Here is a 27927-nt window from a genome sequence, read left to right as displayed (position 1 = left end):
GAAGCAGCCATGACGTCAAGTAGAATGGTGTCATTTTTTTTAGTAATTCATTACAATTGATACGGTTAGAGTTCCATTAGTAATGGTGCAACATTGGTCAAATAACACTTGCACAATTAGGAGAATGGCGGAATCTAAGGACTAATTTATGGGTTGGATTCAGCCATCCATTATTACTTATTTTTTCTGAAGTACAATTTCATCATTTCTTATGGGTTTTTTTTATGCCTAAACATATACAGTTTCATTATTGATATTTGCGTTGGAATAGTTTGGTTCCTCGTCAACAAAACACCACGAAATTATTTTGTCCTTACCCACAGCACTAGTGCTAAGCATAACTGAGTTATGCCCCCTTTTCTTTGAAGGTGTGTAACCTCTCTGTCGCCTCTTGACGTCAGAGGTAAATCAGATTTTGTCATTTACGGCAGGCTATTTTTTACATTGAATTTATGTTGTTAAACATACGGATATAACTCCATTTGATATGTATTTTGTCGTTCAAATATTTGGCAGTATTTTGTTCGCTCACAGTTTCGGTAAAGCTGCTAAATAAAAAAAAAATGTTGCACAGTACTTTTATCGGTGTACGCTAAAAAGCGGAAAAAGGTCCTGTTTTTCAACGCAGAATCTTTTTTTCAAACCAGTTTAATATTTACAGTTAAATTTACACCATCAGATAGGGAATTTAATATTATACATCTCTGCGTAATTTTATAGCCGGGGTAGATCCAGTGCCGAGTGAGTGCAATTCTCGCACAACCTTGACCTTTCCCGATCTTAGGAAAATGTGCGTCAGAAAAATAACCACGGCATCCAATGATTACCACAGTATGGTATAACCTGTGCACGTCCCTATGACGACGGTCTTAGACTGAATCTTAGCTAAGCAAAATCTTAAAAACTTAAGGCAAAATTCGTGCTTAGCAAAATTTGAGCTAAGACCACTTTCATGATCCCAGGGCAAGGTGTGCAGCGTGACAAACCACCTGATGTGACTCTGACCAGATCCTGAAACTATCACTAGCAAGCTGCTAAATACAAGCACATGGCACCAGTCTCAATCTTGTGTACAGCTACAATTCTGGCGAATAAACTTGCTTAATGAATGAAGACTTCTTTGTCATATTGCCATATAATCAAGGGGAGCTACAGCCATGGCATTATTATAGCATCTCGCACAAATTATTGTAAGAGGCAACTAATGGGATGGGTGGTTAGGCTCGCTGACTTGGTTGATGCATGTCATCAGATCCCAATTGTGTAGATCGAAGCTCAAGATGTCTTCAATCACTGGTCCAAACTTAATTATTTACATACCGGCATCATATAGCTGAAATATTGCTGTGTTTCGTAAAACAACAAATAAACAAAGAAACAAGAACAAACATTTGAAGCTTATATTTTTATGTCATCAGTCGCACTTACTGAAATGGATGTTGTTTATATAGATCCAAAGACTCTACTGAAACTCCAGGAACATCACCGAGAGCTCAGACAACATTTAGAGCACGAGAAAAATCAGCGGGTTATGCTTGAGACTAAGGTCAAACTGCTCAACACTGAGAAATCTGAATCCCTAAGGTGAGTTTCTAATGAGGTTAATATCTTTTGACTTGTATTCACCTAAGTGATGAGGTTGTTTTGATTTATGAAAGTTCTGCAAAGACAGTGAACTTTGTGATAAGTGCAGATTTTGATGGGAATCTGTAAACTACATTGCCAATTTACTGAGGGAAGATTTGATGTGCCGACAACTAATGATGTTTTTCCGCTTTTACGCAAGTGGTAGTTTCCATCAATTGATTGGTGATACAATGGGTGTTGACAAAAGTATAGTTACAGTAGATGCGGCTGATGCTTTTGTTAAAAAGAAGAAAGAATTCATAAAATGACCAACACAAGATGGATTTTTTGCCTTTGGTGGTTTTCCGAGTGTCCTTGGCTGCTTTGATGGTATATGCACATACATATTCAAGCACCAACCACAGACAAACCAGCTTTTTCATTATTCGGAAAGGATACCACAGTATCAAGTTACTATTTCCTGTTTTTCAAGCTCTACTACTCATTTCTGTAATTGATTGACTTGTTCAGTAGGACTGAGTTTTGTCCTTTTTTTTTCTGTACTTGAGTTGCCTTGCTGAACGTCCATCATCAGTTCTTGGTGCTGCTTCACTGTGCTCTGTTATTTTAGAGTCTCTGTCTTCAGGATCTTGTGATGCTTGGGTGGAGGTACATGTAGTAGCTGCTAAAGTAAGCTCTAACGCATTGGTTGGCAGCCCAGTGTCAACAACTGAGAAAAGTTCAGTTTTTGTTTTTTGTGTGTTTCTCTATCAGGGACAATGGCTTTAGAAGACTCATATATGCAGCTACTCTAGCTTTATTCATTTGTGCTTCAGAGTTATATTTATTTTTATGTTATTTACCTATTACTGTGTTGATATTAGAGGACTCAAACATCAACAGGATATTTACTTCATTGCAAATTTAGGAGTCTGAATGGATCTTGACTGTGTCTGTTTGTCTCTGCTTTTAACGTGTAACTGAAATATTCATTTTATCAAAATAATGAAACATGTTACTTCTGCTTCAACATAAGTTGCCTTACTGAAATTGAACTCTACATATAGCAGGTGTAGGGGAGCAGAAACATGCTCATGAATAATCTTTGATAACCGTTGAATTTGTGGTATATACACATGAACAAGTCAGGTATATCATAAGTTATTGGAAGAGCATTACATTACATATCCACTGTTACAGCAGATATCAACTCTTGCTCCATCAACAGGCTTTGGGCTTGATGTTGATGCAACAGTAGAGAAATTACATCAGATCCCATCTAATAATGGCAGTTTACAAAATTGTGTTCAGCATACTACATTAGTGTTTTTTCTACGATAGTCAGCATCATGGGATGCGTTGGTAATACTCATATCTCGTGAATATTATAAGATCATACTATGTTGGCTGTATTGTTCAGATATTGTAGACATGGTAGGCAAGCACATTCTTTCAAAACAGTTCAAGGTACACACTTATTTTAGTATAGAATTAAGTTTTTGTAAAATATTTTGCTCTCAAAGCACTTACTTGGAAGTATTTCTGATTCTAACCCCCAAATATGCTCCCGACACTTATCTAGTCTTACATTATCTCAATAATTCACTAAGTGGTCTGACTTGGTTCTGATGGTTGGGTCCCCCCTCTGGTCTTTCTCTGTTGCAGCTGATAGTCAATGAAGGTTTTCTTGGACTTTCTTGTCACATTGCTCCATATCTCCCTCACTTCATCAACAGATTGACACACTACACATTTCATGCTCACTGTCTTTTTGTGATAGCCATCCAAATAGAACTTGGCACATAGATTGGTCTAGTGGTAAACAGTTGCCTTTTGATAGTTTGGGATATTTGAAAAAGTTATTTTTCGAGTTTCCCTGGCAACAACTTTTACTTGGACTGAAAAATGGCGGTAGTGCTCGTTTCTCAAGCAGATCTTGAAAACTGTACAATATTTCTTCACCAAACTTGGCATGTGAATAGGTCTAGTGGTAAACAGGTGCCTATTGATAGTTTGGGATTTAATTTTTTTTTATTTTTCGAGTTTCCCTGGCAACAGCTTTTGACTTACACTGAAAATCACCAAACTTGGCACAGATCATGAAAACCTTGCAATATTTCTTCACCAAACTTGGTACATAAATAGGTCTACTGGTAAACTGGTGCCTTTTGATAGTTTGGGAGTTGTTACAAATGTTTCCTTAGAAAGTGCTTAACTCGGAAACCGTTTACATATTCTACAAAAACCATTGTCCGAGAATCATTACCATAATTACCTAATTGAGATGTATACCAATTGACAAAGGAACTTGGACAGGGTATAATGTGAATTATTGTGAAAACACAATTTACAAATGGCATCCGAACCAGCATACTTCACGGCATTGCATGGTGGTAACACGAAATAAAACTAAAATTGAATATTTCTTTAATGTGAGGAAAATTACTTTTATTCATTCACTTTCAAACTCACTGTCTTGGAGCTACACTGGACTTGTTGTTTACTGATCATGCCAGTGCTGTAGCATTCCAGACTCCAGTCTACTGCTCAGATCATCATATAAGTGGTGCTGTACTTCTCAGTTCAACTCATTGTGACCCCTGCTCTCAATGATCATTAAATAAATATTATGCATTGCACACAACTGGACATGTCATATTGGCGGGGGATATGATTATTTCATGCTTGTTTTATTCTATTCTATTTTTTTACAGAAAAGTTGAACTTTTGACACAACAGAAATCGTTTCTGGAGCAGGCAAAGCTTGATAATGAGGCCAGCATCAGAAGTCTACAGTAAGTGGAAAGTGTATCTTTAAGCTTGTTTGGTCCAAAGAGCAGGATTATACAGAATGAACATTAGTCAGTTATACTCAAAAAGGCCAAATTTATTCTGACATACAAGATACAAAGGGAAGTGGTCAAACCATTTACTGCACTGAATACAATTATTTCACATGGAAAGAACAATGTCTGAATGTAGGGTAACAAGCAACTGTTCACTAGAGCGGTAGAGCGGTACTGCCATATGCACATGAGTCAAAAATGGAAATGATAGAAGACATTCAAATGCGCAGTTCTTGAGACACCGCCACTTTCGCATGGTTTGATCATACTTCTTTGGACGATTATTCGACCGGGAGATTACGTGGTCAGTCCCTCCATCTATCTGGATAAACAGAGATATCTTCGATTCATCTTCAAGGGGATACTCTACCGTGGCCCTGTTGTCATTCACCAGGAGCATGAAACCTGTCACTCATTTTCTTCACTGCCAAGGGATCGTCAAAAAGGGGTTTGAGAAGCAGTCCATACTCAAGTTCTCGTTCGACTTTTGGATGTGATTGTTCGGGCATTGCATTTATCTACCTTCATCAGCTACATCTATTGGGAAGAACTCACTAGACACTTCCCTCTAAAAAATAACATCAAATTTACGATGTCCTCAAGTTGTGAGTGCATGTTCGAATCTCCATAAATGACGTCATGATAGAACAATGTTTCATCTTGAAATAAATAACGCTTCCTTCTTCTTTGTTCTTTGTGATTTATCATGTAGCTATCTTATATCATCAAATGCCAATTTCTCATTGCTTTATCATGACATATCCGTGTCATAACCAATCATGTAGCAATAGCATACACAAATATCGTTGACTTCGACGTAGAATAGTGTCATGATATATGATTATCCTTTGGTGTGCAATATTTCTGGTTGATAAATCTGAAACGTATGCTTACTTTTAAGAATAGCTACTATACATGTTTATATCACTTTAGCAGGTCTCTGTAACATTTGCAAAATAATACAAATTTAGTAATACAACTGAACCTAAATGTATGTATGTTGTCATATTCCTAAGTTGCTGAGTGTGGCATTAAACAACAGACAAACAAAACATAATATCTTTAAGAATTATGTTAACAATGCTGATGCTAAACATAATCTCCACAATCTCCATACCTCTTTCTCTTTAATATGAAAACATAATAACTTTTTTTTAATAATCTGTAGGAATAATAATGACAATAATATCATAATATCATAATAATATCATCATTATTTATGTTACTTATCCTCAACTGAAGTAGTCCTCCACACTATACATTCAATGAAGAAGCCCATGACATAACTATGTAACATACATTAATGGAAATTAGATGAACAGTTGAAGTTAGCAAATGATATTATTTCGGTCGAACGTCTTTCAGCCAATACTACATTATTGAATTGTGAGTCTACAGTGATTTTTACAAGGCTACTCTCATAAATGTCATGGCCCATTTTAGGCCAGTGTTCTATACATGCATTAATGTTCAGATTTATTATTACGTTAATTTAATGATTTACAGTATTCATGAAGAACATTTCACGTGGGACCAACAGAGGTAATTATGACTATCGACTTGCTAATTATGTTTTTATATTCATGCTAGCTCAAACAATCTAATTGGTTTAATTTATTGTTATGGTATTCACAAAATAAGTAGGATCCGTTTTTTTTCGTTTTCAATGACATGCATCAACCAAGTTAGCGAGCCCGACAACCCGCTCCCTTCAATCGCATCTTATGACAAGCATAGTCGCCTCTAACGGCAGGCATGGGTTGCTGAAGACCTATTCTAAACCGGATCTTCACAGGTCAAGTGAGATTCAACTGATATATTAAGATGAAATAAAACTGAAATTATATTTGCTGTTTACATATCAAAGTTTGCCAAATTGTTACAAAATGTTTGGCCACAGCAAGGCTACGTATTCACAACATATTGTGCTAGGCACACTATAACTGGACTGAGGGAGGGCCATATTCCTCCTTGTGGGTCACCTGCTTTGCAATATGGGATCGGAAAAGAGCAGGGGGTGAGGGCAGTTAAATTGATGTTGAGTTGATCATTTTACAAATGTGAAACCTCATTCTAAAAAGGAAGAGGTGAGGTTTACAGAACAAAGGAAGTTATTTCTAGTTTCTTACTGACTCTCGAGAATACATTTGACTAAACAACTTTGTGTGTGTGTGTGTGTGTGTGTGTGTGTGAGTGAAGAAGAATTGTACAGCATAAAAATGGCTACATAGTTCGGGTAGAATGCCCGGCCAGTATTACCTTTGTGACACTACATTTTCAGTCATTAAAATGCGTAAAACATTTATTGAGTAAAAGAAAACACTATAAATGAGTGAAACAAAAGACATCAGTACAGGCACAACCCAGTCCCCCAACCCCAAGTCTGCATGTATCAATACTCATACCTGCCACATCCTCAACCACTTAACTTACACAATCATCTCACAACATGTTCGCCAACCCTCGTATCACAACACATGCAAGCACGCACGAACACATCGCATTCATCTTTCCTTACCATATCCCTACAACCATCTCATTATGTCTACGTCAGCCATCATGGATCCATGCGCATGCTTACATACATAATCCATCCTCCCACCATTCCCCAACATCCATCGAACTATAACTATATCCGCCCTCATGTGTAGGTATTCGTGCTTACACACATACACCCTCCTACCATTCCCCAACATCCATTGCACCATAACTATAACCGCCTTCATACATCTGCACTCATGTTCATATTGCATTGCATGCATCGATTTCCACATTTAAAATATCGTAAATATTTTACAATATGTACATATTAAATATCAGCAAACAGAGATTATAATGCAATATATTTCATCTGTCAAAACATCACAGAAAGAAGGGCATCCTTGAATTTTACAATGGTATCAGTATGCACTAAGAAGTTCACCTGGTCAGGAGGTGAGAGTTGCGGAGAGTTGTTAACTTCTTCACAACCGTGAGACTTTGAATTGACTTTATTGGGTAATCAAAAAAGCCACTGAGAATGCCCCCTGCAGAGTTGGACGCACATTTTGCGGTAGCGCGGCGGTGTTACCAGAGGCTATCAGCAGTATTTCCTGTCGAGGTTATTTTGGTCCGTGCGTGCGTTGGGGATGGTGAGATGATGGATTTAACAAGAAGTAAGGTCATCTTGCTTGAGGGGAAAGGTATTTGTAGATGGATTAGCATATGAACTATGATTCTCTTTAGGTAGAAAATGAGGATCCACGATGTTCGACCTGGTAGAAGTGTGTAATCAAACCGCAGTCTGTGACTGACTGTGGCGTCAAAACAAGCTCATTCATTTACTTGAACTGAATGTTCATCTTAATTGTAATGGATAGTCATGGAGCCGTGTTCCAGAGAACAGGGTGTCATTAGATAAAATTAAAGTAATAATAGGATTACCAGAAAATGGGGAAAACACCCAAGCCAATAAGGTTTGCTCAGGAACACCAGAGTAAGTCAGTACAAGATTGAAAACTGCCCTATAATTATGTATGACAGGCTAATCGGGTATTGCTACATGTATATGTGAAAACGAAGTTATTAAAAGGAAGAGCAAAACTAATTAAAGTTACCAATAAACGTGTATAAGTGTTATATCGTCACTGCAAAATTAATGAGTGTTTGTCTTTAGTATTAACATTCATATATCTGTATTAGCGGTATTGTCTACGTTCCACCGGTGTGTAAGCTTTAGCCTTACCATCTCGTAGTATAAATATTGCAAGCAATTATATTTCTGAAGACATCAAGATACAGTTTTTACGATGCATCACGTCTGCACCAGCGCTTGATGACAGCCTTGTGTTTGGGTGCTTCAGTAGTTTAAATTTAAGTCTTTTGTCCTGATTTAAAAGTAAATGCAAGAACAGAATCAGTTGGAATACAATGTATAATTCTGGTCCACTTCCATATGACTATGTAGCATACAATAAGCTTTTGGGTCCCGTTTGGATCAGTTTGGGTGGCAGCCAAGATATCCATAGAATAGGTTCATCTCGGAATCCGCCATATCACTGGGGCTCCTCTTCAATTTAAATTGAGTAACTTCTTTCTTTCAAGCCTATACAGTTTTAGAGACTAAGCATTAGTCTGAATAGACGTCACCAGTTTGAAATTTGAAACTGGGCGGACGAACCTTAAAACTGTTAATAAACATTAAAACAAGCAATATCGGAAAAACATATATGCATATAATATCTGACAATATATACCAAGTTCAACTTCTACAAAATAAGTTTTAAAAGCCAATTGATATTCGTTTGCATATTTGCGAAAGTATAAATCTTTTTTCTTTTTTTAAATCTACTCAGACGTTCCTGAGCCTTGCGCTTTCCTAATTATTTTGACTAAAATTATTACAGTTATCATTGTATTAGTTAATGGGAAATGCGTGCCGATTAAGTATGTGCCATAAATTTAAGCGACATTGTACGATTCCGAACTTATCACTAGACTGTGTTTATGAAGCATTGTCAAATAGTGGTGACATTAAATCTAGGAAACAATACGCAAAATCTCGCATGCGCCGAACGATTGATTTCAGTACTTCCGCTAAGTGCTTTGAGTACAGCGTCCTGTAATCTAACACGCGAGAACTGACCAATGAAATCTGAGAAGTAGAAATACCAGTTGATGCTGTTGCTTGATTGACAATGTCAATCAAGAAAGGGAGGAGCTGATGATATTGTTTCCTCCCAATAAATTCCGATGTCAAATAACAACGTTATTTGGACGGAAAAACGATGATTTCAAAGCGTCCTTTTGGCTGCATTCTATCATCCTCAGGGCCTACACATTTGCGGGACTACCACCCCCAGTTGCCTCCAATCCTCATGAAATGAGGGCAGTGGCTTCCACCTTGGCGTTGCATAGTAATTGCACACTCTCAGCCATTATGGAGAGATGTTTCTGGCGTTCTGATACAATCTTTGCCTCCCACTACCTTTGGGATGTCTTGGTCGCCGATGTCAAAGGTCTTCATCACCTTGGCCCTCTTGCTTTGGCCCAACAGCTCACAGCAGCCAGACAGCACAGATGAGGATGCCCAACGTGCTATAAGTATCGTGTCTGGTATCCTGTATATCATGCAATAAAGTCTTTATGTTACTTTATTATTGCTTATGTTTAATCAGGTTTCCCAGCCATGCTCCCAGAGGGAGGGAAAATATGCTTGTCTGTTGGGACTTCAGTCTACGCCATAGAAGCAACCATCCGGTGTGGCCATTTGTTTATTGGTGTCCCGATCTTCTCCCTGCTCACCTCTGTCTTGCGCATGTGATGTCTCAGTATTAGATTGAAGACCTGTGTGAAAAACAGGCATTGTCGATCGTTTCCTCTCCTTCTTCTTACCTTATTCAATCTCTACGTAAGTTTGATAGGTTGACGAAGCGAAAAAAGAGATGCCAAGATGGTCAGCCTTTAAGTCCTTGGAAGCGTATGTGTAAAGTCTGTCTTTTAGAACCTACTGGTCAGGGATGGGGTGTTTGTAGCAAAACACAAGGTTTCGCCTGGCTCATTGTTACGCGGTCGTTTCTTGGAATGGCGTCCTGTGTAAAACCATGGAACACATGATTCCCTGATGTCATGATGTATCTCTCTTGGCAGCAGGTTTTTCAATAATCCTTGTAAAATCCTTTGAATTTTCTTGATTAGTTCCAGCTTCCTCATGTACATCTCACGGTTGAGGTCCTTACAAGCTAGGGTATATGCACCCCACCTTCTAACCGTGGGATAGTGTGAGATAGGACAAGTGTATAAATATACAATTTATTAGAAAATTTAGAACTTATACTTATCTATCCACGCATCACAGTTACACTAGCCTGTACGCTCTAGATTGAGAATGAGGGTGCTGGATGTGTCAGGTGATCTGATCGCAGGGGTCGTGTCGCACAGGATTGCAGTGACCCATGATCACAGTGGTGACTTTGTGATGTATGGGAAGTGTTGGGGTAATTGGTGTTTTTTCAAGCTGGAAACCTTGTTCTAGGTCGTATCCACACCAGGATCAAAGAATAAGAAGAAATGCATAGTGTGAGATAGGATAAGTATATAAATATACAATTTATAAGAAAATTTATTTGATGCTAAGGTTGGGCAAAGCGCGCCATGTTTGATTATTGTATGTCTGCTAGCATTGCGACAGGGGATTTGTATGTTTGAATATCAAAAATATTCATCCAAAACGCTTGAAATTCGGATTGGTGAATATTTATATGTGTCTTTGGTCTTAACCTCTGTATGTTTGGAAATGTTAGGATATTTTTATAAGAAAATATATATTCTTCTATCAGGTATTAATGTGCAAAATATTGATTCAAATGTTTTATGAAGCAGCAACGGTTTGAATTCCCCTACCCTCTTTTAAGCTCTCAATGCTACTGTCGATACTGTTGAACCAGTTCGACAGAGTGCGTCACTAGCCGTTTTAATTAATTCAGCAGGCAGGGCTAAGGAGTGTGAAAACAATTCAGCAGGCTAAAGGATATGTCACACTTGCTTATGTCACATTTATGCATTCATGAACTATGTTTATTAACATTTTAGAAATGATGACATCAAATATGAAAAATATTGATTCAATTCAGGTACCTAAACATGTGTGCTCTTATCGATACCTTCCAGTATAAAGATAATTCAATATTGTACACTGAGTCATTGTTTGTGTCACACAGGTACAACATCACAGAGGAGGAAGAGAAACGACGTAATGCTGAAGTTCTGCTGGAGAAAACTAAAGACCAGCTAAAGCGAAAAGAAGATAAATATACCAGGTATAATTTTATAGAAGCCGTAGTGAAATTAGGTGCTCATTTGTCGGCTGCATCTAATTTCTCGCTTCATGGTAAATTTGCTCACGCGAGGCACTGTCTTCATCAGCTGATGAACGTCAACAAATACAACTTCAATCCTTATATTGACAGATGCATAAATCATTACATACAATCCATTAAACATCAAACTTAAATTATTTAAAGTGAACTATATAATCCCGGAGAGTCCTGACGTCATCCGTCACAAACATTCCATTTGAACTGACATCCCTTGGTTTTACAAATGGCAGATAATGGCGGCTGTGGCAATGTCATTCACTTGAAATACAAGTTGCACCCAGTAAAGGTAGCGTTGGAAAGAAATCCAGACCCAGCTGAAGCTGAAAATGGATTGATATTAACATTCTTTGAACTTAGGGTGTGTGTTTGAGTCATACTATGGCTGCAGATGACAGGGATTACCGCTTGAGGTGGCGCGGTTGGATTTCCCAAAGCAATACACGACAGTGTAGAGCTCAGTGATTTCTTTTGGTAAGTCAAGCATTCTCTGTTGTAGCTTTGAATGGACGCTTCATTTCGGTGACCCGTCATATACATGATCTGTCTGACTTCAAAGCCTGCATCATTCGCAGCCTGAATCGATGTCGCTCCAGTTTTCCCTTATGATTTTGAATGTTCTTTTTAGACATTGAGGAATTCCCCTAAAGTAGTTCTGTATGTCTCCGCGCGATTGACAACGTAATCACGTGGCATACTGACGTTCATTGGGAAATGAACGACAGTCAGTTTGGTAGTGTCGACCCAGGCGAGGTCACCTGCTACTGTCAATATTCCAGACTCACATAATGTGCAATCCTCATGAATCAGAACAAGATCAAAGGTTGCAAGTGAAGATGACTTACCAATACCAAGCTTGGTAAATTTGTGAATAAGATAGTCATGAAAGTTGGCTTGCATTTTTTGGACTCTACTTTAGAACACAAATTTACTTCAATTGTTACTCGATAACATTGCGAGATATGGTATTTTGTTCAAATTTTGTTTGTAATATTTTAGTCTTCAGTAGTTATGCAGCACAATCTGTGAATATCAATGCTGACAGCAACCTTTGTTAAGTGACTGTCTTTTTTGACATTTTAAAGGGACAGTACGTCAACGGTTCTGTGTGTTTTTGAATCATTCATGAAATAATTTCCAAGTGTGTAATCACATGCCCGATTCAATTCTCGAACCAAAACAGTTGCCGACAACCCAAGTTCTGTGCAGAGTAAACTGGCCGCACACTGAAGAGAATGTGTCTGTTACGACTGAGTTACAAAATACTTACTGAAGCCAATCACTCTCAAGACCCAGAGTTCCTTGTGGCCAGCCTAGTATCTCTGTCATATTGTCACATCTTGAACAATCCATTCATGTGTTTTTCATCTGTTGCATTTGGGATGAGTCTACACATTTAGATAATGTCATGTCATGAAATATTTTGCCTTCATTTAGAGTGTGAAAAACTATTTCCATTTATGTATTTATCCTCCACGTCTGGTCATCGAAGCCCTCCAGAGAGATAGCCATAAATGGCCACTTTGAAGTGAAAAGCTATATTGTCATGCAACTCACTGTCACAGTTGTAGTATTTTATCGATATAATTATGCAAAACAATATGTACTGAAAGGCTTGTTGTTTGTTCTTATTTTAGAATAAGTGAGTTTGTTTCAAAACAAGAGAAAAGTCTGGTCATGGCACTTCAGTGTTGGCAAGGGATCAGAAACAGAATAAGCTTGGGGCTAATTGGCTATTGTCAGGGTATGAAACTCCCAAAAATTTCAGCCAGACCACAGGACTGGCTAGCTGAAATACTTGCCAGCCCTGACCAAAACCTGCCTGCCCACTATAATCATATGTTTCTCAGGATAAGGTAATGGGGTTTCTTTTTGGTTACATTTTATCATTCATCTTTACATGTGAATTAATGCTTATCATCGGGAAATATTTAGAATATTTTTACATATGAAATATAACCTGACCGTCGGGCAGGGGGATTTGAAAATCTGGCAGCCCGAGTTGAAATCAACCCGTCTCGGACGGTCGGGCAGGCAGGTATTTCGAACACTGCTATTGTTTACTGATACAATAGGGGGGGTTATCTATTTTTAGACATGGCGCCAGTTTGTGTGATTGGTAATTGATTATGATGTCATCGTGTGAGGGGTGAGGATCCATGTCAGTTTTTGCTTGTGGCAGGTCACAGATTTTCAACTTCCATCACTTTCTGGTGAATATTAAATGTAAATTAGAAGTAATCGTAATTATAATTGCTGCAATAGTTTAGACAGAAAGTTTATAAGTGCTAGATCTATTTAAATATTGTAAAGTAATTAAATCTTTTGTGTTTATACATTTCTGTGTTCAACTCGTTATTTTAGCTGGTGAACTTGTGTAGCCGTAACTTGTTTGGAGTTGCTGATACTTAAATATTAACACGCTTCTGTTCTGACCCAACTCGTAAATAATCCAAACAACACTACCCAGGTGCGTTACATTAACAAACAAGCTTCTGAACGGTCGACATCCTGTCCCTTTAAACTTTTGACTTCATAAATATACAGTGAGTACATATACACTTTTGTGACCAACTCGTGTCATTCCGGGACAAGCTGAATGATGACTCATGCCCCTCCGATCATGACCAGTTTGTGTCATTTCAGGAAAAGCTGAAATGTGACGTGTGCTCTTCTAGAAGGATTTTGTATTGGTTGTAAGAACATCAGAAATCCTTTAGAATTCCTGCAAATACTCAACCTTTATTACAACATTGCAATCCTGTATCTTGGCTGTCATCAAACTATAAAAATCTTCAACTATCCATTATAAGTTGTATGGATATTAGTTTCCATTGCCAAGTGCATAAGACAGGAAAATGTAATTTCTGTAAAATGAACATTTATTTATTGCAGATTTTCTTAACATACTTAGTGTCTTATTATTTGGTTGACTAAAGAAATTATCACATTATAGTTATTTGGTGACATGTTGTGGGAAGGATGGTGCATTGAGGGAGGGACATACAAGATCTCCAGGACTCTGCACTCAACCTGTTGGAATTGCAGAGATTCTCTCCGTATGCTAGAATAGAGATGTCCCCACCCTGTGCGCCTCTCATTCTGTGACCTTGTTTATCCCTGTGTATTTTGTGTCTCCACTGTCAAAGATGTGATCTTGTTCTAAGGGGAAACCTCCACCTGCATCATCCAAGATCAAATAGTAGCAAGCCTCAAGCCACCTCTACAAGTACTTCAGTGATTTTAAGCAGTTAATTAAGACTCAACAGGCAGCTATGCAGGCTTTGTTTGACAAGCAGCTGACCACCATCACTATCAAGATCAACAACCGTCTTGACTCAGAAACATTCCCCTGTCAAGAGGCCAGACGTCTGACCATGGGTTCATGGGAAGAATTAGACACCTTTGCTATAGGGGTGTCGCATGGTGGGATTGGTAAGCCTCTGTTCCTGTATAGATTTGGATGTCATGGAGTTGAGCTTGGCTGGCAACCCAGCACGGTTTTCACACGGAGAGCTTGCTACCAAGAGCCCTTAGCCACAGCCACCCAAGCCCAGTAGGAAGAAGTCTAACCGTTTGGACACACATTGATGGATACCACTGGGAAACTCACAACAGGGTTTATGAGGAAGTGCCAAGTTGCAGCAACCATCACCAGAGAGCAAGCTCGAAGACAGTACAGGTGGAACAGTAACTGTGAATGCCATTGTCCACCATTGACTGCACCTGCACAGCTGGTCACCATAAGGCTTAATCAGAACATAGATTGTATGGAGACAGCTGGTCTGTTAGTTTGTTTCAGTTGTTTCACGTAGGTGTCAAGTCTAAAAGGGCAGCTGAGAAAGCCCACGTGACAACTATTGTCATGATATGAGTGTATTACCTTTGCTTTAGTAAATCTACACATGTAAACACTTTTGACATATCCACTGTGCAAGATAACAGTAATTAATCAACATACTTTCTGTTGATCCTTTGATGTCTAGGAATGATCCGTTGTTTTACATAAAGGTAAATCGACTGATCGTTCATCTCTTGCTGGGCTGCTACATGTATATTATATAACACACATTTTGCCTCACTTCAAACCTGGGTTTAGATTGAACAACACAAGAAATGCCAAATGGGAACCTTTATCAGGTAATCTGAGGGTGTCCTCCCATCTGTCAGACATCCAACTAATTAGACACTTTTAGTAATGGTTACCGGTAATTGAGTTTAGCAACGGCATCCAGGTACTGCATTGTCGTCATTTCCCGCTGTCCACTTTTTCTTTCAGGTGTGCTAGTCAATTGTCAAACTCCTTGTATACTCGCTTCCAAAGAGGAGGGGCTGCACCAAAATACACAAGTGTAGGGTTTTACCAGAAAACATGGATGACAACAATGGAGTAGTAATCGTATTATCCATGCAATCCGAAATCCGAAAATGCTTTCACTCAAGGATTGTTTTTTTTATTATTTAACTGTAACCATCAGGGATATTTCCAAACAACGAAATCCGATGAGCTTCCGCCGTTTGTTTTGTTTGTTTAGGCTGAAGAAATTAATTAACATGTGCCCTTTGTCGAAATCTTCATAGATCACGGTTAACCAATCAGTGTTCAAAAATGTGAAAAACAAATATTGCCTCCAAGTTTATTTATGCTGTCCTTGCAGACAGTAGCCCAGGCTCTTGTCATGCTCATTTGCGTGAGCGAGCAAATCGACTCACGGCTGCTAGTGAGCCCTAGCGGCTAGTGTCAGACAGCCAAGAAGAAGCCAGAGATTAGTGCCCCTTTAATGCCAAGCACCAAACAGGGTAACAACAAGTACCATCTTTTAACGTCTTTTGGTATAATGCGGCCATGGAACGAACCCCGGACCTGCCACTCTCCAGGCGGACGCCTACCACTGTGGTTAAACACGCAGTGATGTTTTTTAACAGGAAGTGATGTCATTTAACAGGAAGTGATATTGTTAAGTCAAAAATGCTTCTTATTTATTGTTTGGGGTTCTAACATAGGTCTAACTTCAACTGCAATAGAAAATATTAGGGATCAATGATGAAAATGGATATTACTCATCAGATTTTGTTGGGAAAGTTTTGGGACATTCAGGAAAAGGTGAGATGGGGATGGTTCAAGTCTGAAAAGTAAGAAAGTATTTTCTTAAATTATTCTTAAGATAGCACCATGAAAAAGGTTTAGAAAGTTCGTAAAAAAATATATGAGTATTAGCCAAAAGAATGGAAGTGGGTATGCATATGTATATATGCTGATGATTACATTTTGCCTAATTTACATCTTGACAGCTCCATTGAAGACAAGCAGAAGGTTGAACTTGAGAAGAGAAACATGCAGATGGAAATGAGAGCTGTCAACAACAGGATTAGAGAGGTACACTTGTACGATCAATTTGTTCAAAGCAGGCAGGACCTATATGCCAAAGTTCAGTGAATGACTTCAATGGGGACTGGGGTGCAAATATAAGTCTTTTTGTGAGAATATACTGCATACTTTGCAATCATTCCAAAACCGGGGCTTATGAGGTGATTTGCAATAGTTTGTTGATCTAATAAGTGTTAACAATGGAAACTGATTTGTTAAGAATCATTAGGTCTGCCAAAATTGCTAATTTTTACGAAAGTAACTAAACCAAATTGTTAACTATCCATGGTATTGCGAGATGTCAGAACCCACCAGTCCCTCTGGTATATTCTGGCAATGATGTAATAGACATCAAAACAATAGTTGTCATTGTTAATAATTCAAACAATACTATCTCTTTGCATCAGGAGTAATCCCACCCACCTATCAGATTTGGAAGAAGTGAGGTTTTCTACCTCACTCATGAGCATGAAGAAGGCTAGCAAGAAACTGTTACTTCCACAACTAGTTTTGGGTATTTGACAGTGTTGAGGACTTCTGTTGAAAATCTGAAGACTTTTATGGTGTGGTGGTAGCCAAAATTATGGATTTATGACAAAGGTGTAATAGAGGTAGTTATTCTTTGATATACTGTAAATCTTGAAATTTATGCATCTCCAAATTAAAACGATTGCTGACCCCCAGCCAAAAATGCGACTCCCTCCACACCATCCCCATTGCAATTATACATATCCTTAACTTAATCCAATCAAATACCAAATAGCGCTGCTTATTAGCACTGAGTAAAGCACTTCTGTAATAACAAAAAACAGTGACATAATTCCTAACAACAACTCACAGTTTATATGTTTATTCTGTTGACTGGCATTAGGGAAGTTCAAAGGCAATAAAACTATTTGAACCAACAACCATTCACTGATTGGAGTTGTCAATGATGCCTAGTTTGACATGAGTGGGTAGAACTCTTGACCCCAGCAGTGATAACTCACCGGATGCCTATTGTGTAATTCCTATTCTTTAAATGACGGGGCGGTCGGGTAGCCTAGTGGTTAAAACATTCACTCGTCCATCGAAGACCTGGGTTCAATTCCCAACATGGGTACAATGTGTGAAGCCCATTTCTGGTGTCCCCCGCCGGAATATTGCTGGAATATTGCTAAAAGCGGCGTAAAACCATACTCACTCACTCACTCAATCAAGTATTGTTATACTTGTTACAACTGCTGCTCAGTAAACCTTGTTTGTGTTTATATTCAAATTGGTATTTCCGCTATCCAAAGTGTGTAGTGAGGCTGTCTTATTGTTGATAGTCATTTCAGAGACATAAATGTGAAGTTTCATAAATGCGAACAAGGACCACTTGCATTTTTCGCATTTAATTCACGCTCATGTTAATTTCAAGATTTACAGTATGAAAGATGACAACTGTTGTTTGATTTTACTCCCGCTACAATCATTTGATGCCGCTGACAATTACTACAAAAATATTTACATGAGTCCCAACTGCCACATAACAATATCCATGTGAGCTAGCGGGCCTGGCTGCATCTTTTGATAAGCAGTCAAGGAAGACGTGATGATATAATAATGAAGCTTGCATAAGGTTCAATACTACTCTTTCAATCATTGTCAGGGAAGTGTTACTTGTGTATGAACGGCAATTATGGTGAATTTGACAGCTGTGAGTCAGATCTTTTGTCTTCTGTAAGCGTTCTAAAGTTTGTTTAACAAGTTGAGTGAATCCTGTTCAGACATGTCCATAGCCTTGCCCTCTCACCAAAAGTTTATAGTGTAGCACTTGGAAAATTGTTTACTTTGCTATTCTGTGCTCTAAATCATTTCTGTAAGATTTTTGTTTTCATGTTTTGTCGATAATGTCACAATCTCCCTCATTTTGAGTCTATAAGCATGCAAGGTAGCACACAATTTGAAAATAAGTTTCAGTCCTATATTTTTAAACTTTTGAAGGACTATTCCTTTAGCTCATCTTATTTATTCAGTTGGAGAGTGAACATGAGGAGCTTGAGCAGCAACTTGACCATGAACGAGAGACACGTTTGCTGCAGGAGAAGATCAATGAAGAACAATCTAAATTCCAGGAACAATTACAGAAGGAAAAGGTTAAGGCTGTATCCCAACTTGTGAGTAGAAATCTGTTAGCAGTCTTTGCTAAGTAAAAGCGACAAAGCCATTTCCATAATTGTAAGATTCTGACTTTATCATAAGCATGACTTTCAACAAGATTTAAGACTGCCATAATAGCTATTGTTGAAGCTGTCTTTAAACTATTGCAACAAAACCTTACTTTTAAAACTTTGCTAAACAAAAACAACTTTTAAGGAGGCAAAGTAAGCTGGGCTGTCTCAGTGATGGTGACAAATATAGTAAATTCCCTTGAATAAAATTCATGCATACTCTTATGTTCAGGTAATTAGAATATTTGTCAGTAAGTCTGTATTTTGTAAAATAATTTTGTTACAGTATACAATCTTGGATATATCTATATGTACGTGATATATATCGCAAAGAACAATGAAGAATGAAGCGTGGTTTATCTAAGAAATAAATGACCAGTGGGACTTGTTTATCATACAATAAAACACTGCAGGGAGGGGCACGTTTATTTCTTATATGAGATATATACAGCCTCATTAAGGATGAGCCCATGAAGATCCGGGGTAGAATAAAGGTCTTCAGCAACCCATGGAAGTGTCCAGTTCCCCATGTATGTAGCTTGGCTCCGCAGATAAACACAGTGGCCAAACGATCATAACCGACAAGTGGGAGAGTTATGACAATCGGTATAAGGAGAAAAGGTACAGATAATTGACGTCAGGATCGTGAGAATATGCGGGAAATACCAAAATTAATCCCCTTGTTCGTAAAATGGACACCCGATCCCATTAGTCGCCCCTTTCAAAAAGGATAGTCACCTTTTACAAGCATGGGTTCCTGAAAACCTATACTACCCCGGATCTTCACGGGCCTGGATACTATAATCCCAACCCTGATTGAAATTATTAGCACTATTCTGTAAAGACCTTTTTCTGTTCACTTTCATTAATTGAGAAAGTGCACTTTTGAACAGTTTCTTCATTCCATTATACTTGAGGCAAAAAAACATGTTCATTGAAATTCCCAGTGTCAGAACCAGTTCTGACTTATTTTTTATCTCTCTTGAAAGTTCTTACAGTAATTTTGTTTACATCCACCCTAAATTTGGCCCTTTTATGACATGAATTTGAAAGCTGTTAAAATAAAAGACCATATCAAATAGACAAGAAAATCATGTGACAATCACATGTGCAACTTACCTTGACGTTTTCCAGAGACTGTCTGGTTTCCTCTGCAGCATGCATGACACCAATACTGTCACCAGTTATTGCAAACCATATTGTAGTATACGCTAACTGACGAATACTAATGTCCTACTTATGTCTATTAGAAGACTGCTTCAAGAATACATATTGAACAAATAATTATTTTTGCTACGACACCTTTATGACAGTCTTAATATTAACACAGTCAGAAAAAAAAGAAGATTCACCCTTGTCATTATTTGCTTTCACAAGCAACCACTTGGGTCTTATGCTTTTAATACTCATGTTTCAGGTGGAGAACAAATCTCTTTGTACTGAAGAAAGTTTTGAAGATAAGATAGATGTCAGTGAGACTCTTAAAGCTGAGCTATTTACTTTACAAGTAAGTACATTAATTCTTACATAACTTCTACCTCCATTACATCTCTGCCATAAATCCTGTATTTCGGCATCAATCACACTAACTAAAGTTTTCAGATTTTCAACAGATGTCCTCTTTACTGCCAATTACACGCACAACTAGGTGTCGCCAAGTAGTCTCGTAACTACCCAAGCCATGACGTCATAATGGCAACAACAACACTTTTTTCCTGTGTGTGCTAGAGTCAACACCTATTGTAGTAGTAACGATCTAGCACTTGGTAGTAAGTCACATTAATCTAAGATTGTTCTGATAGTTTTCTATAATAACAGACATATAAGTATACATTAATTTTGCTGCTGGAAGATATAGCACACATGTAAGTATAGCTGGTGCTTTGTTGCTCTTTGTGAGGTCAAAATGCAGTCTCCCTCTACCCCGGGGTGTTAGTGTGGCGGCTTCATGGTCACGAGAGATCCTCATGAAAGCTCTGCATGAAGTTCAGAGGCACTACTTGTAATAATGTGAGAAGTGCGTCAACACAGAAGATAAGATCTTCTGAAAGATGGCCGTGACTACAACTAAGGCCAAGAGACGGGAGGCCGCCAAGAAGAAGGTGGAAAACATCACGGCTGAGAAATCAGTCTCCAACTCCCCGGATATCCCCCCATCTCCTGGACTCTCTATGAGTCTGATTCACCAACTATTTCAGCAGCAACAGAAGATGGTAAAGAGCTTGCAGTTCTGGATGAAGAAATGGCCAAAATCCGCAGAGAGGAATGCCATCTGTCCTCCCTCATCTGAGCTACATTTCAGGAAACATCCTATCCTGAAGACATGCCGTCGGATGCAGATATCATCTAGTGAGAGCCAAATTCTACCATGAATTTGGAATTTACTCGATTCTGATTGGTCAATCAGAGGCTATTAAATCACAATAAACCCCCTCTGATTGAAACAGCTGGTTTGACGGCCGCATCGCCGCGTCACAATGAGCGATATGACGTCATAATGGTGACCATTGTTGAAAACCATTGTCTTCCAAATCCAAAATAATCAGTCTTACTCCAGTCATTGATGACAGAGAACTCATGCGAAATGTTTGGGAGACGATTGTTTTCCTTTTGATAAAGCTTGATACTCATCTGAGAAACATGTTTGTTGAACTTTGCAGATTATTTTTGTCTCAGCATCTTCAATCTCTTCCGCAGATAATTCACCTACATTTGCCAACTCCTTTGAAACAGAACAGTTGTGGAAAAAGCGGTAGACCCAAGCGTTTACTCTAGTGAGTTTTGTCCAACTGGAATATCGTGCTGGCTCTAATCGGCATTCATCTTCAATGCAGTTATCAATAACGTAAGCACTGTTACTTTTTAAGATAGCGCTATTGGACTTTTTCTGAAGGGAGGTCACCTTTTGTTTTGGCCAGTTATTTTCCCCTTGCTGTAGGAAATCTGGTCCGCACCACCACATGCTGTTTAGCATAATAGAAGATGATACACCACGGGATATCATGTCTGCAGGATTCAATTCTGAAGGGACATAATTCCACTGAGAGGGATTAGTTGCAGCTTGTATTTTTCCAATTCTGTTGGCAACGAATGTTTTGAATGAACGGCTGTTGCTTTTTATCCAACAGAGCACATTATTGCTGTCTGACCAGAATATCACACTCTTCAGGTCAAAGTTCATTGCTTTGACAACTGCAACTGCAAGCTCAAGTCCAATAACTGCAGCCATTAGCTCCAAACGTGGGATACTCACAGCTTTCAATGGTGCTACCCGACTTTTAGCAGCAACTAACTGACTTGTTGTTTTACCATCAGAGTCAGTATGAACAGCATAGACAGCTGCACCATAAGCCTCTCGTGATGCATCAACAAATACATGATAAAATGCACTTCCCGAGTAGTCTTTAAAAAGACATCGTGGAACTTCAACACCATGCATATCATTCACTTCTCTAAGCCACAATGATATCTTGTCTTTTAGATCACCATTGATGTCATCATCCCATCCATAGCCTATCATCCATGATTCCTGCAACAATATCTTAGCAGTGATTGTGAATGGACAAATGAAACCCAAAGGATCAAAGAGTTTTGCTATTGTGCTGAGAAATGTCCTTTTGGTAATTTTGCCTCCTTTTTCAAATAAGTCAGATTTGAATACAAATGTATCTTTTTCAGCATGTCATAGAAGCCCAAGTGTCTTCAATGAAGGTAAGTAGCCTTTGCTAATATCTACTTCAGATACCCTGTCGCCTTCAGGAATGTGTTCAAGTACCTTCAACGAATTTGACAACCATTTTCGAGCATGCATACCAGCTTTAGACCACAACTCTGATAACTGTTGATAGAGCTCAACACCTATTTCTTCAGTCTCAACCGAGTCCATGCCATCATCCATGTAAGTTGAGTTTAACACGGTTTCAGCTGCTAAAGGGAACTCTGATGCATATGACCTGGCATGTTCTTGAGTGACATACTGTGCAAGAAATGGAGATAATGTTACTCCAAATACTACTCTACTCCACTCATATACTTCTATAGGCCCAACCGTTTTCATAGAACGCCACAGAAATCTATGATAGGGTCTATCTGCTTGAAGCATTTCAATCTGGAGATACATTGCTTCAATATCACACATAACTGCAACAGGATGCTTTCTGAAACGGAGCAGTACATCAAACAGTTCACGCTGCAATTTGGGACCTGAATAAATTGCATCATTCAAGGACATGCCTTCATATCTAGCAGATGCATCGAACACTAAGCGTACCTTAGTTGTTGCTCTGTCAGGTTTCATGATTGGGAAATGTGGCAAATACCACTTTCCTTCAGATATTTCATCCACATTTACTTTGCGAATGTATTCCTTAGACAAATACTGTTGGATGACATTTTCATATTCAGTGGCAACATTTGGATTTTTCATAAGCTTTTTCTCTATACTTCTGAGACGACTGGCTGCCATTTCATAGTTGTTAGGCAAACATCTACTTTTTTCTTTCCAAGGGATTCCTATTTTGTAACGCCCTTCATCAAACATAAGTGTACTTTGGACTTTGTCTACAGCCAACCTATCATCTGGAGTCCATGTAGAGGGAAAGTCAGATTTGATATCTTCAACTTCCCAGAATTTTTGCATCAAATGATCAAGTTCATTATCAGCCGTGAAATAAGCATCCACAAAAGATGTCTGAAGAGGTGTTTGCTTTCCAACATTGCCAATACATGTCCAGCCCAAAGGTGTCCTCCTTGCTATGGGCTCTCCAGGTTTACCACAAACTTCCTCATAACAGCAATGGAGTTCTAGGTAATCAATGCCTATTAGCAAGTCAACAGTGGATCCATAATTTGTGCTAGGGAATTCAATGTTTTTCAGATGACTCCACTTATGCTTGCACTTCTGCCAGTCAATGGTTGTCATATTGCCTGTTACTCTGTTTGCTGTAAGAGCTGCAAATTGCATATTGACAACACCATCTAAGCTTTTAAGTGTAAACTCCACTGGTTTTGTTTGAAAGGTTTCAATTTTACCATTGAGAACATTTACAGAGATTTTCTGTAGTTGACCTTGCAAACCCATTTCTGCTGCAATTTCTGCATTAATGTACGATCTTGTACTAGCATCATCTAATAAGGCATTAACAATGATGCGTTTACCTTCACTAGACAAAACAACCGGTACAGTTCTTAGAGCAGTTACATGTTTCTGCTTAACGTGAGGCAATGTAGCATGAGATCTATCTTCAGTGGAAACCATTTCACCATCTGAAGAAGCACTATTTCGAGCAGTAGCTTTTTTATCTCCCGTTGTGAGATGCGAAGCGGTTGAATCAAAGGTTGTATTTTCAGGTTGTCTGTGAAGTAATCGGTTGTGGGCTTTTCTGCATCCATTAATACCACACAGATTCATACGTTTACAACTTTTGTTGTGATGACCTTTGCCAAGACAGTGGAAACAAAGATTTGCTTTTTTAGCTGCGTTCCACCTATCTTCCACCTTCATGGCCAGAAATACACTACACGCCCATATATCGTGTCCTTCATGACATAGGATGCATCTTTTTGCCTCACTAGATTCAACCTTAGAGCTAAGAAAGGTAGAAGACAACTTCTTCTTTTGCTCTGAATTGCTAAACTTTTGATCTGACCTGTTCTTTGGAACAACACCGTGAATAATTTCAGAAGCAGTTGTCAGGAATTCTGCCTCTTGCATAACCCATTCACGCAATGACTCAACAGAATGCTGTCTGCTAAGTTCATAAACCCATCTTTCATAACGAGCGACCATTGATTCAGTCATTTTCTTTAATAGTGTAGCATAGAGTAATCCATTGCCCAACTCCTCTACCCTATCCTGCTCTCGCAAATTCACCACTGCAATGTCTAAGATGTCTGCAAATAATTCGACATCATGTGCTTGACCTTCACGAATGGGTTTGAAATTGCTTAACTGATCTAACTGAATGGCAATCTGACGTCTCTTACCGCCATATTTCCTATCAAGTCGCTCTAGGGCGACATCATATGCAACAGCACTATGTCCCAAGCTTTCAACAACTTTAAGAGCTTCACCTGATAGATATTGACGTAACTGGAGAAGTTTGTATTCGGGGGTAGCAGGAGCCATGTCAATGCACGTCATGAAAGCAGCTTTCCAGCTTTCATAAGTTTTTACATTTCCTGAAAAGACTGGAATGGATACACGCTTTAACTGCTTTCACATGTCATTGCCGATGGCTGTGCTATAATTTACATAGTCATTTCTAAGACAACGTTCAGCAGTGTCATACCCTGACCTTTCCGAATCTCTAGATTGTTTGACCTCATGATTTGACGCACGTTCATTTCTTCTGTGAGAAGAACCATTATCATGTGCGTTTAAGTTAGGTATTGACTCATGTGTTTGTTGCCTTTGAGACAGAACACGTGTTTCCAGTTCATGGTCACGTGGTGGTCTCCTTTGAGACGAACCCTCATGTGCTTGTGATTTGTGTGATTGTACAGTATTTGATCTACGACTGGCTGTAGATTTATGACTAGATGCATTTTTTCGACTGCGAGAACTATCTAAATATTCCTGTGCATCACCAACAGCTTCAGCTGCTTCATCTTCCATACAGGAAATTTCATAATCAGTCTTTCTGACATTTTGTTTTTCGTCAATACTATCATAAGCACTTGATAATTTAACCATGATATCTATTGCCTCAACCTGTAATGAATTGACCTGATCAATACCATCTCGTACTGCTTGACGGGATGGTTCATCTTGATCCTCAACTAAACTACACAGACGATTTTTTGCTTTTGTAAAGGCTGTTTTAGCTTTTGCCTTTTGATGTTTTAAACCACGAATTATCTGGCCGATATCGTGCTCATCTATCCCTTGAGCTCTATGCTCATTGGGAACATATTCCACATAATCCAAATAGGACATTTTAACAGCCTAAACAAAAGTGCATATAAAACTCAAATACTGCCTTTGAGGCTTGACTTCAGTTCAACTTAGTGATAACAATATCAAACAGTTTCAAATTACTTCAGAAACTCATTTTCAAAACAAACCACGCTCTGCTACCAATAAATGAAGTGATGATTCGTTAACCATCCAAAATGAAAAGACAAAATTAACTTTTACACCTTTAATTATCCCACAAGTATTTACAAATGTATTTACAATCGTCTCCCAAACAATGGAGACATGTTGTTTGCTTTTTCTAACAGTTGTTTCTGTTAAACATAAATTCAAGGTCCCTTACTGGGACTAGTTTCTCCTGTTGCCCATCTGACAACAGTCTGACCTAACCAAGATCAGCTTTGAGCCGAGCCCAACAAAACATCCCTTACCGGGAATAATGGATATGTTGCCCCTTTGACAACCCAGGCTCGACTGATTAGTACATGGATTTCGAAGCCACAGCTGGACTTCGAATCACGGATTTCACGTGCGTTTTTCCGCGAAGCATTTTACGTTTTTGAGTCTTGTTTTTAACTCCAGAAACGGGTGTTCTCCAACCCATGCGATGTAGAGTGAAAGCCTTGCAAAGCTTGCTTTGTTTTCTTTAGGGATGCCCACCTCATGTTAGCTTACCAAGTTGCCGTGCTTCTATGCTTTCAATGCCTGTCATATGTTCGAGTGAAGTATAACGGTGTAAACAAACTGCTTGAGTATATACAGCACCATATTTTGTTCGGTGATTCCGTAATTCAGATCGATAACCGACTCAAAACACTGAACTCAACCCATGCCGCTTCACTCAGTGTATTTGCTGACACCAAATAGTTCGCGTTTTATTTAGTCATTGTAGAATGGAGATGAACATACTGTGTTTTCAATGTAGAGCTAGGTTACCTGTAGATTTAACCACGCTAAATTTAACATTTGAAACCTCACACTGCGCGTTCGGTTCCAAATTCAATTTAGCAGGGTTAAATCTACAGGTAACCTAGCTCTACATTGAAAACACAGTATGTTTATCTCCTTATTAGCAGCAGCAGATCTGGCCGTCAAGAAGCCACTATAGAAGCGAGCCATTCGGAATATAATGGAGACCAACAATACCAAGGGATTTTATTCTCCGGTATTCTTAGTCCCAAAAAAGAATACAACCGAGATGAGGATGATTATTGACCTAAAGACCCTCAACAAAAGATATCTGTTACTGCCACCAAAGATCAATTTGTCAAGACTATTATGATGATTCAATCCATATCACCTAGCAGCAGGTCTCAAAGGTAGTGGATGTCTCTTCAGGATATGACCTTCAGACATAGATCAACTCTATTCGATCTCACGGCCTAGTTTCAGACTCAGTTACCTTCCAGATTACTATGAGACCCCCATTGGTGGAATCACAGAGATCATGTGATGAGCGGCATCCCTCTGACTTATCCGATGTCAGAACACCATCTATTCACAGAAGCGTCAGATTTGGGATTGGGAGCTCATATGGACAATCTTACAGTACTGGGATCGTGGAACACAGAAGAGTGAGTGAGTGAGTATGGTTTTACGCCGTTTTAGCAATATTCCAGCAATATCACGGCAGGGGACACCAGAAATAGGCCACACATTGTACCAAAGTTGGCAATCGAACCCGGGTCTTCAGCATGATGAGTGAACACATTAACCACTAAGCTACCCGACTGCCCCCACAGAAGAGAAGAACCTTCATATCAACTCCAGGGATATGAATTCCAAAGAACACTATCCTGGAATCGAAGATACATCTGTCCCTATCATCAGTTCTCACAGCCATGGACAACACCACAGTAGTGGTGTATATTCAGAAGCAGGGAGGATACAGATCCAGCTCCCTGATGACGGAGACTACACGATTGTTTGCCTTGGCAGACTCCTGTCAGATGGAAGCAAGACATATACCCGGGAAACTGAACATACTGGCCGACAGCCTTTCTTGCCAGGGGAGAATAGTGGCAACAGAATGGACCTTACATCCTGAGATCTTTGCTTGGATAACCATGTTATGGGACACACCACACCTGGATGTATTTGCCACCTGCCAGAACAACCAACTTCCAAATTGTCAGTCCGGTTCCCGACCCAAGAGCTCACCAGATCAACGCACTATCGATGG

The 27927-nt window shown here is 39.0% G+C and overlaps 1 protein-coding gene across 3 annotated transcripts in view; it reads left to right on the top strand.

Moving 5' to 3' along the window:
* LOC124114452 (ankyrin repeat domain-containing protein 26-like) overlaps positions 1 to 27927 on the top strand; it is a 792436-nt gene that overhangs the window by 424285 nt on the left and 340224 nt on the right. For all 3 annotated transcript variants that reach the window (XM_046475021.2, XM_046475020.2, XM_046475019.2), the window contains 6 exons: positions 1452 to 1584; positions 4281 to 4361; positions 11111 to 11209; positions 16559 to 16643; positions 18635 to 18775; positions 20247 to 20336. In XM_046475021.2, the coding sequence (XP_046330977.2) occupies positions 1452 to 1584; positions 4281 to 4361; positions 11111 to 11209; positions 16559 to 16643; positions 18635 to 18775; positions 20247 to 20336 (629 nt within the window). The remainder of the gene's footprint in view (positions 1 to 1451; positions 1585 to 4280; positions 4362 to 11110; positions 11210 to 16558; positions 16644 to 18634; positions 18776 to 20246; positions 20337 to 27927) is intronic.

Source organism: Haliotis rufescens, unplaced genomic scaffold, assembly GCF_023055435.1.
Source record: "Haliotis rufescens isolate VD_foot unplaced genomic scaffold, xgHalRufe1.0.p SCAF_22, whole genome shotgun sequence".
Classification (NCBI taxonomy): domain Eukaryota; kingdom Metazoa; phylum Mollusca; class Gastropoda; order Lepetellida; family Haliotidae; genus Haliotis; species Haliotis rufescens.
The sequence above is the reverse complement of the archived record's forward strand: the minus strand, read 5'-3'. Positions and strand labels throughout refer to the sequence as shown.